Below are 17,301 nucleotides of genomic sequence, written 5' to 3' on the forward strand. Positions count from 1 at the left end.
TCCCACGGAGCCGATTGGCTGACCTTGCATATATCTAACAGAAATGCTGCAGTTGCATCGTGTGACCTCCGCCGTCAAAACATTTCCCATTCCTCTTCTCCACAGGCAGCTTTGGGAATCGAGGTGAAATCATGAAAATGTGCCCCAATTGGTGGAAAAATGGGTTTAAAAATAAAACATCCATAGAGCCACTGCAAATATCAAACGTAAATCGCTTTGTTGCCACTTTCTTTCTGTGTGTATTGGGCGATAAATGTCAGGAGGTTGTGATATTTATTAATATTCTTCACCACAGCACATTAAGGCTCTAAGCGAGCGTTTATATTTATTTATAAGTCTATAGTTATAGGCCTTAAAACAAAGCAACCAGATCTAAGTGGATCTCATAAAGTTTGTTTGCTTCATGATTTGTTTTGAAAGAAAAGGCCATTTGAAGAGTTACAAAAAACAAGTATTTTACACGCACAATTGTAATATAAATTCTGTAAATACTATGTGATAACTGGTTTTTCTGTCTTTTCCACATTATGACTGGAAATATTCAGTGGTGTTAATTCTGTTGCTCAGGTGCTTCCCTTACTTGATACGCGTTGCGTAGGTTTACATATGTCTAAACAGCATGTCGTTCCACACTGAATCCTGTTTAATAGACGTATCACAGTTCCTCAGAGAGCTGGAGGTGTTTGGATGAATTCACCAAACAACAGGAAGCACATAAAACGAGACGAAATCTAGACGCAAACCGTGTGCTGTGGGCTTGTTTGTGATTTGTGAGGCCTGTTGAAGGATGTTTGTTGATGTTTCCTCCGCAGATTCCTTCTATGATGTGGTCACAGTAGGAGCTCCGGCGGCCCATTCGCAAGGCTTCAAGAACGGAGGCTTGCAGAAACTGCTCAGCAAATACGAATCTGAGAAGAAGAGGTCAGTCTCCACATGTTCACACCTGTCTCTTCTGGTTACTTTGCACTGGAGATGGAGAAAGATGTTCTGACAGCTGTATATGAAACCATGAAAGCCTCCGATTGTTCATCAGACACACACCAGCATCCTGCTGTAACGATGGAAAAGATGGCAAAATATGTCATTTCTGTCTTTTGCATGCATACGATTTTATACTAGATTAATTTGTCAACATGACACCACTGAGGAGTTTTTTCATTTAATGAGATTGTTTTTAATTCATTCGATCCTTGTCATCCATGTCTGAAGAATATTATTTTGAGACCACAGGCTGTCAGGCTCCAAAGCACTATAAAATAACGTAAATGTGGCACATATTGATGGTGGTGAAGGTTGCATCATTCGGAAGATGAAACGTGCACGCACATTTTCATCTTTTCAAAGTTGATGTCATTAATGTTTTGCTTTAGGCCTAAATATTTTCCCACATTAAATATCTTTCACTTGATCAATGTGTTAATCCAGTCAAATCCATTTGTTTTTCTGTGAATGATGGAGGATTTTTTATTTCACAATTCCTCAAGCTTTGATTCCAGTTGAAAAGCGAGCGTGAACACGGATCCGTGAAACCAACAGAGCTGTGATATTCTGCCACATTGATGCTGAATAAAGTCTAGATTTACTGGCTTTTATTCAGGATTTCATGTTTATTCCATAGACTGTATAGAAACATGGACGTAGTGTCCATGACGTGACCCGTAGGCTTCCGAAGAGTGTTTTTGAAGCTCAAAGTGGGCGGAAGCGACTGTCGCCATCTTGGCAGCGAAGAGGCGGGAGCTGGTTGCTGAAGCCACGCCCACCTAGCTTGATGGTCACTCAAGTAGCCACGCCCTTAATTATGCAGAACTTTAAGGCTTAATAGAATTTAAACGGATGAGTTATACAAAAAAATTCACTCCCCTCGAAGACTTTTGCACGAAGGGCAAAATTAGCTATATAGACCCAAATCATTTTATGAACCAGGCTGTAAACATGTTTTTAATGGTGATTTTACCATGGGGAGTCTATGGGATTGACTCCCTTTTACAGCCAGCCTCTAGCGGCCAGTTGACGAATTACAGTTTAAGTTCTTGTTGGCTTCACGAGAGAGGCTTCACGAGAGAGGTTTTTTACAATGCCTTTATGTAAGTATTTTTAGCCTTTTTAGGAGAAGTCTTGCTTAAATATAATTTGGGCCAAAACCACTTTACAAGTCTGAATGTGCAATGATTGTACTGTCATGAAGAGTAATAAGTGTTCACGTTCAGCCACAAGTTTAGTGCCAAATTGTTGGAGGAATATACAGTAACAGTGTTGTTTCTCTCTCTAGAGTCCTTAATGACTTTAATAACTTCAGACTCGCATGTTTTCCCAGTTGGATCCTGTTGGCATGACTCTCCGAGTCTCTCCTGACGTGTTTGTTGCCCTCAAATGAATTGTGACCGTCTCTTTCTGCCTCAGTCGTCCATCTCACACTCCTCCTCCATCTTCTGTTCGGTTTGTCCTCGCAGAGATGTTTAATTAGAAAGCCTGTGTCTTGACTCTAGCAGCCTGGCAGTCATTGAAACAGTTCCTCTGTCCTTGCCGTCACACCAAACATTTCAGCTACGAGTGTTTTCTATTCTCCGCTCTCTGAAGAAGAAGGAAGAGCATGTCGTGTCATCTCATCCCTCTTGTGATTTCCATCAACAAAGAGCTTCACAAGTTTCTGGTATTCAGTTCTATTTTTGTATGTTGTGAATGATCACAGCTGGCTTTTGTGGATGCAGTCGAGTCTTAGGGGGTGATTTTGTCGACACGAAGCCCGTCGTGTCAATGTGTCCATTTCATATAATTTGAGATGTTCTTCTTTCAACCCCTCTGAGAACAGACTCATTAAAAACCAAGCAAAGTCCAATTATTTTTTTTACAGTGCCTGGATTTTTATGTTGCTGAGCCAGACCGACAGAGGAATACTAGTACAAAGAAATTGAACATCTTTACAAAAAGTTTCCAGCCTCCAGTGGTGAAAAGATTTATCGGCGGAGCGCCACTGATACGAGGCAAGGACATTTGCTGTTTCTACTGGAGAGAAATCAATTTCTGAAAGAGCGTTGGCGCTGCACATTAATCCAGCCTGATATGGACCTCATTTTGTTTCCTTTTTGACTTGGCTAATGTTTTACTTCATGCTCAGATTTGCCCTTTCTCTGCCTCACTAGCTAGGAAGTCCTTCTATAGTTGTTTTATAAAAAAAAAAGAGAATTCTATTAAATCAGTGTGGTATTAAATTTGCATATAATGTTGAACATGTTTGTAAAAGAGGACGTTTAAAGGGGTCATATGATGTTGCTAAAAAGAAAATTATTTTGTGTATTTGGTGTAATGAAATGTGTTTATGTGATTTAAGGTTCAAAAAACACATTATTTTCCACATACTGTACGGTACATACTATACAAAGCTCATCGGTCTGAAAAGCAAGGTATACGCTGATTGGCCAGCTATCGTGCGTTGTGATTGGCTCATTGTCTCAAGCGTGTGACGGAAATGTTACGGCCCTTGCCGTACTGTGATGCCATCACGCCATGTCTCCCGGCTCGACGAGATAAAACCAGTAAAACCCATTACAAACGAGGCATTACTTTCATCCAGTGGGGACATAATTACAGATTATAATGACTTGTGTTGCATATCACGCTGCGTAAAAATAAAACCATGTCTGCATTTGTGATCGGAGGAATGTCAAACAACAAGCGCTACTCTACACTGTTAAAACTCGCATTTTAATCATCAGTGGCAAATCCTTTACATATGAAAACGTACTTACAGACTATGAGTCAGAAGAGCCAGACTGTCCTTGCAAAGTTGGAATTGCCCCCACACTAGCATTATAGGCTATACTCACAGGATTCAGTCCAAATCTGAACATTTGGGTTGGACTGTTCTGAAACAGTGTTGTAAAAACAACAAAATCACTGATTTCTAGTTGTTTTAGTCCTGTTTTGGAAGGGCAAACAAAGTCGTTTCGTTTTCACAACGAAACACACAGCGACTCCACGACATGGTGCCGGCGGCAACAGCAAGAATAAAAGCAACGCTTCTTTCTTTGCGTGAACATTTGGGCGGTGTTATGCAAATCTTCCCACATTGTGGGGTAGACATGTGGGGGCGTGTTTAAACTAAGTGTTTAAGAGGGGCGTGCTAGACTGAATTTTATAAAGAATATCTTTTGGGATTTGAGACTTTAGTCTTTGCAACTTTACTCATCTTCTTATGCACTTCTCAAGAGCTTGTAACACTCCAAAGAGAAATAAAAAAAAATGAATTGCAACATATGGTTATCATTAATTCTTCTTTATGTCATTCCAAACGTGTGACTTTTTCATCTGTGGATACCCAATTGAAAGTGTTTTGAAGATTGCACTAGCTGAACTTTTACATGCAATTACAATGAATGAGGACTAAGACTTTTATGCTTCAAAGGCCACAAAATCACTAAAAAGTTCAGTAAATTATGTATATGACTTGTGCACCATGGTCCAAGTTTACTGAAGTCGTAGCTTTTTGTGAGAAATATCATAATCCAGATCAGTCCAATTCATTTTTCGACTGTTTTTTTTAACTGACTCATTTGATTTTATTGAAAAGATCTGATTCAAAAGAATGAATCATTCACAATTCAGCTAAGCAGAGCTGTGTCAGACAGATGGGTGAATGTCAGTTAAACTTCAAGAGGCTTGGAATATAGTGTACACGTCTTGTGAACTTTATGGTCATTTAAGTCTATTTTAAGGCTTAAATGTTCCAGTTCTCATTCATTGTAGTTGCATGGAAAAAAGCAACCAAATGCATTCTTCAAAATGTTTACATTTGTGGTCCACTAAAGAAAATGTTTTGGAAAGACACAAATGTAAATAAATGAAAACACAATGTGCATTTTGAGTGAACTATACTTCCATGCTTGGTTGTTTTTTATCTCTTCACACATAAAAGGTGCATTCACACGACATGCGACAATGAATGAATAGTGCAGCAGAACTTGTGTGTGAATGATTGCAAGAAACTCTGTGTAGATGACCTCGTGAGCACACTCATAATCATTCACGCATCCACCCAGACCTTCCTGGAAGGCAACCTTTTAGCATTTTCTTTGATTAGAAGACAAATAATAGGACAGACGCAATTCTTAGCCATTATTAATGAATGACAGGAAAAAGGGTGCTGGGGAAAAAAGGAAGCTGAGAGTGAAATGAAAGAGCCATCTGTCTTTTCTTCTGCCTGAAGAGCGAAGCAGGAAAGGCGGCCGGGGAGCGATTGGACCGATCCATCAGGTCAGGGGTGGACGCTCGGCCCGATGTAATATGCGGCTACAATGGCTTTGATTGGCTCGCTGTGTGAAAGCCAATCAATATCCATTTCTCCGGTTCCTTGAGGCCGCCTCCAAGCCCAAGCAGTTATTTCTCTTTAACTTCACGAGTGTCTTATTTGCCTTTAATTTGAGCGTGTTGGCATGACTAGAATGTTCTGTCGTTCAGCAGTCGATTTGCTCGCTGCACAAAGATAATCGTCTCCTTCCAGATGGCTTGAATGGGTGCATTTGAGTGCGTGTACTTTGACTACATCCCAGCAACGTTCTCAGAAATTTGGCTAGCGTTCTGGCTAGGTTTTCCCAAAGATATGAACAAAAATTGTTCCAGCCTAGATTACAGAATGTTTATTCAGAGTTTTCAAATCTTGGTATAGTTCTTCAAATTTTCACAGAAGAACATAATTTTTACATTCATGAAACTTTTTTTTCATGAATTCTTGGAACATTATTTATATATTCATAGAACATCTATGGAACGTTATTGATATATTCCTGAAACATTGATGGAACGTTATTGACATATTTGTGCAATATCGATGGAACATTATTAATATATTCCTGGAACATCATATTTGTGGAACATCAAAGGAACATTAATGATATATATTTATAGAAAATCGATAAAACATTATTGATATTTTTGTACAACATTGATGTAATGTTATTGAAATATTCCTGGAACGTCAATGGAACTTCAAAAAGTTCCAATGGAAGATCAAAAGAACATTATTAATACGTTCCTGCAACATCACTGGAGCATTATTGATGTATTCCTGGAACATCGATGGAGTATTGTTGATATAATTGTGAAACAGACCATGTCTGGCCTGGTGTAAACTCTCACCCTGTGGCATACACATCTCTCTCTCTCTGCCTTTCTATTTGTACGTTTGATTAGAGATTCACCAGAGACGTGGACCTGATTGCACTGAAGGGCTTGGCGTTTCCTTTCCTCTCATTAGCATCATCTTTAAGTTCCATTGATCATTTGTGAACGTCTAGACAGCACATTTACAGATCTGCCGATGTGTGTGGAGGATGAGGTTTATGGTAGTGAATATTTCCTGCTGTTCTGCGGCCAAACGTCCCCCATGCTGTGTGTTTGATGCTGCGGTGTAGATTATTTTAGGCTAGTTATGCACCCTTTTGAAGAATACACTGTTACTGTAATTGCTAATAGACTCAGGAGTAGACATTATATTTAATTTAATGACAACTCTTTGAAGATACTTTGACTCTGTAGCTGCCCAAGCAATAAGCTTAGCACAACAGCAATAAGTTTATCAATCCTCTAAAAAAAGGGTCAAATTTAACTTAATTTTTATTAACATTTACTAATAAAATTAAACAAAACAATATTGTATTTGCATGCATAATAAGATTAAATAAATAAATCAAAATACTGCTGTTTTTAACAATCATATAATCTTAATAATTTGTCATTTTGTATGTAAAAAAAATATTACATGCAACACTAACTTAATAACACAAATCTGTTTATATTTTAATATAATAATTATATTTTGTTATTTATTTTGTAATAATATTATATTGTATTTCATTATATAATATATACATATTTTTATTTTATTTTAACAATTTGAAATACTATTTAATATCTTATTATTTAAACCACATACAAAAACAGAAGTATATTAATTTATTAATTTATTTGTATGAAATATATTTATAATCATAATTTCTAATTCTGAATTTATATGCAATGATTAATCATGATTAATCACATCCAAAAGAAAAGTTTTTGTGTACATAATATATGTGTGTGTATTGTGTATTGTGAAATATATATATATACACACACACACATACACATGCATGTATATATTTAAGAAAAACATGTTATGCTTATATATTAAATATATTTATATATAATATAAATTATATTTATATAAATATATACTTGTAAATACATGTAAATATTTTCTAAATCTATACTGTATGTGTGTGTGTTTAAATATACATAATAAATGTAAACAGCATACACATAAATATTATGTACACAAAAACTTTAATTTTGGATGCGATTAATCATGATTAATCGTTGCCCACCACTAATATTTTCTTCTTTTTTTTTTACTTTCTGAGATTAGAAAGTATTTAAAAAATCTGAAGTGTTTTGTATAAGAACTGACTGGTGATTCATTCTTTTGAACTGGTTGATTAAAATGAACTAGATGAACAAACTGACTGGCTGAAATGAATGCGAGTACTATGCTAATGCTGTTTGCTGTACCGTATCTCCCTGAGTATTGTCTCTGCCTCAGTTTCAGTTTGCCATCTACTTCTGGAGAGTCTGTAGATGAAAATGCCCAGACCTGCACAGGTTGTGTGTGGTGTTTGAGATTGGGAGCAGTGGCTGGAGGGTTTGTGATCAGTGAGTCAGGTGCTTCTCTCTACTGCTAGTCTTCACGGCACAAATGCTGTTTTCCTGAACCTGGCTTGATAAAGAAGCTCTTCAGATGAGATCAGCTCTGGTTCTCCTGAGGTGTGCGGCAGACGAATCATTAGCTGTGGCACCGGGTCGCAGGTGGCATTAGGGGGAAGTGATTCCTGTCAATCACCTCCTAATAAACACCACACTCCTTCTGCCTTTCCTTTGCTTGGTTTTAGGACACTGCTGCTAATGGTTTGTTTCATCAGTATCAGAGATGATCTGTATTACTGTACAACTACTCAGTTTAACATACTGCAGCAAAGTACACAAGTTAATTACTAAAATGGCACAAAACAGTGAGGAACTCAATGTTTTTAATGTATATGTATGCATTATATTAAAAAATGTATTGTGCCACCAAAATATTTAAATGACACACTGGGTGCATTACTTTGAGTGATTCAAATGAATCTGTGAATCAGAAAACAGATTGTTATAATGAACTGTATGAGTGAACTGAATCATTAAATCCTACAGATTAAACTGACTTTTCCAAATCATATTTAATGAAAAAAAAAAAGAATAATAAATCTGAGTCTATTTTGGAACCAGTTCATTGAAATTTACTTTCTGGATGAATATATTTGATTGAAACAAATTGAATTTAATTAAAATTTGTGAAACACTTTTGAGTGATGATTGTCCAAAGGAAATGAATCGCTAAAACGGATCATTCAAAATAATAATAATAATAATAGTAAAATCACTGTTGAGTGGTAAACAAATCTGTGAATCTATTTTTAATCCATTCATTGAAACAAATTGTCTGAATGAATCAGTTCATTAAAACAACCTTTAGAATTGATGTTTTCGAACACTGTTGAGTTGACTCAAATGATTTGGTAGATCTGATTTAAACCAGATTGAAATGAATGAACTGAATCACTAAGATGGAGAGTTGAATGAATGAACTGAATCACTAAGATGGAGAGTTGAATGAATGAACTGAATCACTAAGATATAGCGTTGAATGAATGAACTGAATCACTAAGATGGAGAGTTGAATGAATGAACTGAATCACTAAGATGGAGAGTTGAATGAATGAACTGAATCACTAAGATGGAGAGTTGAATGAAAGAACTGAATCACTAAGATGGAGAGTTGAATGAATGAACTGAATCACTAAGATGGAGAGTTGAATGAATTAACTGAATCACTAAGATGGAGAGCTGAATGAATTAACTGAATCACTAAGATGGAAAGTTGAATGAAAGAACTGAATCACTAAGATGGAGAGTTGAATGAATGAACTGAATCACTAAGATGGAGAGTTGAATGAATGAACTGAATCACTAAGATGGAGAGTTGAATGAATGTACTGAATCACTAAGATGGAGAGTTGAATGAATGAACTGAATCACTAAGATGGAGAGTTGAATGAATGAACTGAATCACTAAAATAGAGAGTTGAATGAATGAACTGAATCACTAAGATAGAGAGTTGAATGAATGAACTGAATCACTAAGATAGAGAGTTCAAAGTGGAATGAACAAAGTGAATCGTTAAAACAGAAAGTTCAATGACTTTTCAAAACATCGATAAAGGAATCTATTTTTTTTTTGGAATCTATTAAGTGAATCTTTTTTTGAACCAACTCATGCATCATTATTGAGATGAAATGAACTATCTGAATTAACAAATTTTCTAAAAACAAAAAACAAAAAAACAAAAAAACACTTATGAACACTTTGATTGATGACTCAAATTAATCAGCAAATCCTTTTTAGAACCGATTCATAGAATTGATTTAAACAAATCAGTTTGATTGAACCAAACAGGCTTTATGTAAGCACTATTCCATGATGACTCAAATTAACTGGTAACAAATTTTAACCTGTCTGATTCATGACTATTTGTGAATACAATTAACAGATTAATTGAATGAATCAGAGGATCTACTTTTTTGTACCGAACCATTCAAACTTTGACCAAACGGGTTCAGTCTGTACTAATGATTCTCTGTATTAAATCAGATCAGGCTTCACACAGATACTTGTTGGAAAATGAGAATGTGCTTATTACAAAAGAAAGATCCAAGGCGCTTCAACTGCTCCAACAATGTTTAAAAGCCTTTAGTTACATTCTGGCTATCTCAATAATGATGCATTTCGTCCTTTCTCCAAGTGTGAATGTATCTATGTTAGTGAAGTTGTGTCATTACTTTTAGTACATGAAGCATCAGTTTGACTTTTTAACCCGGTCTCTGCTGTGTTTCGTCATTGCAGACCTGCTAAATGAGTCCATTGGCTTGAGTTATTGATGTCCCCTCATATATTTCTCTGTCTTTGTTGTGCGTCTGCTCTCTTTAAGCAAGTCCTTGTATTTGCTCAGAGCCGCGGTGGTTAGCGATCCTCCCGAGAGCTAATTATCTGAAGCCATGGGCCTGGTCTCTGTGCGTCTCGGCCGATACGCTGATCTAGGATCTGTCTCTAATCTCCAGCATCACAAACAAACTCACAGACCACAGCGGCTCGTCATTATGTGTCGTCCCTTTCCCCATAACTGTTCGGTGTATTTGATGAAGTCTCACCACTGCCATTATAAGTGGACATGAATTGGACGCTCAAGTGGCCAGAGGCCTTTTCTAACATTAACAAGCACTTATCATTCACGTCTACACATTTAGAGAAAACTGGAATGGTTGCAACTTTAGTGGCTGTGCAGATGATTGAGTTTAATACACGCACCAGGGCTCTCATTAATGAGTAAATGATGGAGAAATATTGAAATAATGACTTTTGGAATGGCAAATTTGTCATAGATGAAATCTGGATGGGACTTATAAGAGTAAAGTCATTTGTATGGCTGAATTTAGTTATCATAAGAGCACAATAAGTGTGATTATAATTGAAACGGGGCCTGTGAGTGTGTGTTAGTTCAGAACGGCTTCGTAGAATTATGCTTATAATATCAAATTAGGCAGTTTGGTGTTAATCGTGTTAAATGCTGTAATGCTGTTAAACATGTTTAATTGATCTAATTTGTTGTAAACACACACACACACAAAAAATCAAGCTGCTGTATTAAATCCATGAATTCAGTGTTATACCAACCTCAAAGGATTCACAAGCATCTGTACACTGTGTATCCGAAGCTGTTTAAGCACATTTTATATACGTATATATTATTAATATTGTTTTATATTTAGATATATATATATATATATATATATATATATATATATATATATATAAGGGCTTACCATTTAGAAGTAAGAATCAGTTAGTTTAAATAAAATTAAGTAAAATGCTACATTTTAAATAAATCTAAAATATTTTATAAATATATATAAAAAATTTAATAATAATTAACTCTCTCTCGCTCTCTCTCTCTCTATATATATATATATTTATATATATATATAATACATATAAATAATAAATCAAAAATATTATAATTGTGTAATTAAAAGTGATGAAATATGTGTAATTTATTTAAATAATTACATGAATGTATAAATGTTTACAAATATAATTCATATTTTAACAAATTATATAATATAAATAATACATCTAAAATTTTCTAATTGTATAATTAAGTGATGAAGTTGTGTAAAATGTATCTTAGTACATTTTTAAATATATTTACTAATAAATATTAATTCTAAAACATTATTTTATAATTGAATACAATTTTATTATTTAAAATTAATAATATATAACAATAGTTTAAATCATATTTTTTAATATTAACATGTTTTATTTTGTACGTGATAATTCATTATGTTATCATAAAAGTATAATTATATTATTTTAAATAAATAATACATAATAATATTTAAATAATATAATAAAATGATTTATTTTAGTACTTTTTTTTATCATATTGGTGCAAGACACTATTAAAAGACGTTTTGGCATCGTTCACTTCTAGTGCATTGTCTTATTTGCAGACTAAGTTCATCTATACAAATATCCACAGGGTCACTGAGAGGGTGAAACAAAAAAAACAAAACAAATGATGACTTTTTTTTAGATGCAAACTGTGTAAGTGGCCATCAGGGGAAAACAATGATCTGCTAAAAATGCATGATATGATCCCTTAAAAAACAGTAATTTCTCCTGGCTGCTCAGATGAAACACGGGCCGTGATGTTCACGCAGGGACTGGAATTGGCTCGGCTGGGTTTGTTAGGTATATTTTGTCTGCACAGAGCTGTAATCACAGCTGTCTGATGATGAGGAAGACGACGCTCTGTTATTTATTCTGTGTCTCTGTTTCTGTTGTCTCTCTGGCTGCTGGATGACGTCCTCCAGCCACAGCACGGCGTATCAGTGCATTTACTATCCTCCAGAGCAGACGGCCAAGGCCCGTGAGATCCTGTGTGTGGTGTCCCAGCTGCAGCCGCACATCTCTGCGCTGGCCGACCAGCTGCTCCAGACGGCCCAGCAGAGCCCCATCCAGCCTCTCCGGGACGTCCTCAAGAGCCTGGAGGAGAAGGTGAGGCCTGCAGACGCTTGCCATTCATCAGATGGGACAGGTGCCACGAAAGATTTCTGTTTCAAATACATGCTCTTCTTGAGAGATTCATGAAGAAAGTGCCTCACCATTTCCACAAAAACGTGGTGCAACCTAATAATAAGATAATTCGAAGAAAATTTTAATTATATAAAAAAAATGAGACTTATTTCAAAAACATGAAAATTTGAGAAATCACACTGACCCAAAATCTAAATTTATATATGGATATTTCTTTTCTTTTCCCCAAGATAAAAAAAAAGTATTATGACTCATTAAAAACCTTTAATTTAATTTAATTTAATTTAATTTAATTTAATTTAATTTAATTTCCAAGACAATAACTAGACGTTAGGTGTAGGTGAGGATCCATTCTGAAATTATTATTATTATTATTATTATATTTAATATTTTATTAAAATGTTAAAATATATAGTAATAGACATTATTAGATCTTTTTTCATTCGTTGATTTGTTTGTTTATTTATTTATGTATTTATTATACAAAAGTATTTTCTTAAATGTAATAGCTGGACATGAGGTGTAGGTAAAGATTTATTATGGTATTATTATGACTCATCAAAACACTCTTAAAAGATGATTTTGCCAGTGTCCTTGAAATAAACAATCAAACAAACAAAAATAAGTATTATAAAAAATAAAATAAAAATATATAGAATAATTTAAGGTAATAACTGGACTTAGTATTAATATGACTTTATAAAAAAACTTGAAAATCTTTTTTCGAAAGGCTATTTTAGCCAATGTCCTTGAATATATTTAGTATTTATTTTATTTTATTTTATTTTTTATGTTTTTTGTTTTTCATAATAACTGGACATGAGGTGTAATCGAGCATTCATTATGGTAGTACTATGACTCATCCAAAAAAAATAATCTTTATTTGAGAGGCAATTTTAGCCAGTGTCCTTGAATACCCGAGTCAATCTGGGATTGCATAAAGTTTCAAATTTTAAAGAAAGTATTAATCTTCAAGACGGTGGTTTGGGAGCATAAATGTAAAATGAGGCAGAAGAGTGCGTCTGGTAATAGTCCTGCAAATGTTCATGCTTTAAGGGCAAATATCTCTGCTAATGAAATACGCTACTGTCACACTCCATTTCTCCACACGCACAAGCTGCTTCTGCTTCTGCTGAATCACTGAGAGAAACCAGACAACAGCACTGTGCTTGTACCGTATCAAATGCTAATACCATGGTATTACCATGGTACCATGAATAAAAACCATTACACCAAATCATTAAAATACATCACTGAAATGAATTGCATGGTGAAATATGCTCTGTGTTTCTGTAGACAGCACCAGATTTCACATCAACAAACGCACAGAGTCTCGGCCTGAAACTGGTCAGTTTGGAAACATGAAGGCTGTTGGGTCTGTCACGTTCCCCTCTGCCAGAGCCGACAGAAGCCACCGGGCAGAGTGTCTGGTGTTGGAGGCCTTGGTGTTTTATGTGTGTAATTAATGAATTACATCTGCTGCCGTCAGTGTGCAATCTGTGACACAGAGATTGTTTCTGCCAGAGCAGAATATCAGCAATCATCCTCCTTCATTGTTTAATTCTCTCTGGCGCTGCTCTTCACCTCCTTGATTAGCAGTAGGACGACCGCCGCATGATCACAGGCTTCTGCTGATTGAGATCTCCACCTCAGCCTCTGTTTGTGTGGACGCCTGGTGATGTCGCATTAGACTTGTGTACAACACTACAAGCACACCGTCTACAGCTGTCACTAGTTTTATTTGATTTGATTTAACGTATACAATACAGCAAGCACAGCATCTAGGGCTGTGATTTTTATTTTATTTTATTTTATTTTATTTTATTTTATTTTATTTTATTTTATTTTATACAGATAGCAAAAAATCTAGGGCTATGACTTTTTATTTATTTCATTTTATTTTATTTATCTTTTGTAACTGTAATTTTAACCAAACAGAAGCTGTAACTGTTGATTGAGAATCTGTTATCATATTAACCAAAACACAACTGTAAATAAAATCTTTTTTTTTTATTTGCTATTTTATTTATTAATTTTCTTTTACCTATCATGTTGACCAAACAGCAGTTTATTGATTTCTAAATCTTTTAGAACTTTTATTTATTTAATTATTACAAACAGTAATTTGAAATAATTATATTAAAATGATTATATTTATTTATTAGATTATTATTTATTTTTTTATTTCATTCAACGTTCAGACTCTTTCAAACTTATAAAAACTCTTAATTGTAAGCCATATTTCTCTAAATGAACAGATGTAAGAATGATATTTATGATTATTTATTATACCAGGGATGGGCAACTGTACGGCCCACTGGATTATATTAGACTCGCATTATCAATTTTAAAGCATTTGAAAAGTAAGTCACAAATAAATAAATAAAAATCTGACCATGAATACAGTATTTTCTTTCATTGGTCTCATCTTGATTTCATTTATAAATCCAGTGTATCATGATTTATTCTCGAGTCTCGTGATGAGGTTTTCACTGTGAGATCAGACTTTTGGACATTGCATACTCTGACAGTTTCTCCAAACACACAAATCTATACATATGTACAAGAGGTCGTCCTGCAAATATTCGCACAAATCATATGTTGTTGTTGGAGAAGAACCGGCGTGTCTTCCGTGTCTCTAATTCCTCTCGCTCTTTCTTCTGCGTTTCTATCTCGGTCTGTTTATTAGTTTTCTGATGCATGTCTCGTCCTCCCCTTTAATCTTCATCACAGGGTCTTCTGCTGCGCTGTATTTGAATGAAATGTTGGTTATTAATCGCTGGCTCTCCTCTGTCTGTCTGCAGACGAAGCAGTTTGTTCACGCTCTGAAGGATGAGTTGGTGAAGAGTGCTCTCCTGGCGCTGCACGCCGCCCGTCCCGGATACGTCAGCAAGAGTCAGGGCTCCGCTCGGTCCAGCCCCGATCCACACCCCAGCGCCGCCCCGAAGCCACACAGCGTCTGCAACAATCTGGACGACTCCCAGACACCACAGAGAGAAAGCCAAGCGTCTCCCGTCCGCTCCGACTCCATCCCGCACCACAAAGAGTACGACGAGGAGGAATGGGCAAGTGCTTCCCTTCACAGAAATCATGCATCATCAGGAGTAGGGGTGCACAATACTGGATTCATCTCCTAAAACCTGATATGGCTAATCTAGAACTAATCTTGTTCTTAACACACTTTAATCATGCGGAAGTATTCCTGAAGTCCAACTAAAGACATACTGAAGTATATTTGATTGTGCTAAAGTTAAACTTCTGGTACACTTTAAATATTTAGCATTTAAAGACTGATATTATACAAAGATTACACAATCCTCATCAACAGTGGCATTAAAACACATTTTGGGATTAATGTTAAGAAATGTGCAGTGTGCACAAGTAGTAATAAACACGTGATGAATGGAAACAATGTTCTTAAATCAGCTCCAAATATCCAAACATGTTAGATATCCTCAGATTTACAGTCTGAAAGAAAACAAGTATTCTTTGGTTTTTCTGTTTCTTCTGCTGTTGAAGCCCGTTTCTGCCATTGAATAAAAAATAAGGGTAATTTTTGACTTTTTATCTCCCAATTTGAACTGCTGGACTGCTTCTTGCAATTCTCAGTTGTGAGATATGAGCTCGCCGTAGCGAGTTACAAGGTCAGTATTGCAAGATCTTGCAACTCTGACTTTATTTCTCACAATTCAGACTTACTCCTCACAGTTGCGAGTTTATATCTTGCCTTTCTTGACTTCTTTTCTTACAGAATTGTGAGCTATTAACACAGTGTTTTGTACAAAGTCAGATTCATGGGATATAAACTTAAAACTGTGAGATACCCTTCTCATTTTTTTCTCACAATTCAGACTTTTAGTTTGAGTTCATACCAGACTTTTCCCAGAATTGTGAGACATAACCATGCAGTTGCCTGTTATAACGGCAAAATGGCAAGATATAAGCTTGCAATTGCAAGAAAAAAAGAAGTCCCAATGTTTGTTTTTTATTCAGTGGCGGAGACAGGCTTCCTGTGTGTGTGTGCGTGTGCATGTGTGTGTGTGTGTGTGTGTGTCATAAATGTGGCTAACAGGAGAATATTAGAGGCCAAGAAATGACAAGCATCTCTAATCAATAGCCAAATATCTTGCGTGTCCTTGAGCGCCGCTCACAGGAGGGAAGGAGAAGCCATGCCCGATGTTTGCTCGACATTAAGATGATCAATTTTCCCAATATTCATAGCAGAAGTATATTGTCATTTTTCCTGTCAGAATTGTTTATGTTCATGTAGTTTTTTACTCTGTCAGCCAATAGAAGTGCTGCCTTCATAAATTTGCATAAATGTCATAGGAGTAAGCAGTAAGTGCTTAATTAAATATTATGAGAAGTCATTTTATTGTCTCTCTCTCTCCATAAAAAGGTGCAATAAAAAAGAAAGAGCAAACACACTCTCTTTCGAGGATATTTTACTGTTAGTCTCAAACCTGCACACTTGTTTTCCTCCTCCTTTAAATGTAACGCATGGGGAGACCGTCTTATCTTTTGGTGCTAAAGATAATATTTCTGCATATTAAACCAGAGCTGAAGTTGAATTGTGTGTGTGCGCACGCATGTGTGTGTGTGTGTGTGCAGCTTCTGCAGTGGTTTTAATGAGATCAGGAGCCGTATTACAGAAACATCCTGACTTAGAAACCATACTGAATTTCAATTAGGAGCTATATACATTCTGTTGAACTTGTCTAGCTCTTAATTTAAGTTTTAAGAAAGGAAGATTCTGTAATAAGAAGCCCAAAACAGGCGGACAGAAACATCTTCTTTAGGTTGTTGGAGAAACTTCTGGAAAGGAGTCGAACACAGCTTCAGTCAGACTACATCTAAATGAACCCTAAAATAAAGGAACCCTTAAAGTCTGTTAAGGTTTGCTCTGGCTCTTCCAGGACAGGGTCTGGGTCAGTGTGGCCAAGAGTCTGAACTGCGTCATCGCTCTGGTGGATAAACTACAGGAGCAAGACAACAACAACCAGGAATCAGCGCCCGCACACACGCTGGCAGACGTCATCACCTCACACAGTCCTGGTACGACAAACTACACTGAACAC

The 17,301-nt window shown here is 35.9% G+C and overlaps 1 protein-coding gene across 8 annotated transcripts in view; it reads left to right on the plus strand.

Annotated features, from left to right (window-relative positions):
• LOC113097576 (type II inositol 3,4-bisphosphate 4-phosphatase-like) overlaps positions 1–17,301 on the plus strand; it is a 127,552-nt gene that overhangs the window by 85,046 nt on the left and 25,205 nt on the right. For all 8 annotated transcript variants that reach the window (XM_026262817.1, XM_026262819.1, XM_026262824.1 and 5 more), the window contains 4 exons: positions 813–921; positions 12,001–12,184; positions 15,028–15,288; positions 17,140–17,278. In XM_026262817.1, coding sequence (XP_026118602.1) covers positions 813–921; positions 12,001–12,184; positions 15,028–15,288; positions 17,140–17,278 — 693 coding nt within the window. The remainder of the gene's footprint in view (positions 1–812; positions 922–12,000; positions 12,185–15,027; positions 15,289–17,139; positions 17,279–17,301) is intronic.

The sequence above is a fragment of the Carassius auratus genome, unplaced genomic scaffold (assembly GCF_003368295.1).
Source record: "Carassius auratus strain Wakin unplaced genomic scaffold, ASM336829v1 scaf_tig00216332, whole genome shotgun sequence".
Classification (NCBI taxonomy): Eukaryota; Metazoa; Chordata; class Actinopteri; order Cypriniformes; family Cyprinidae; genus Carassius; species Carassius auratus.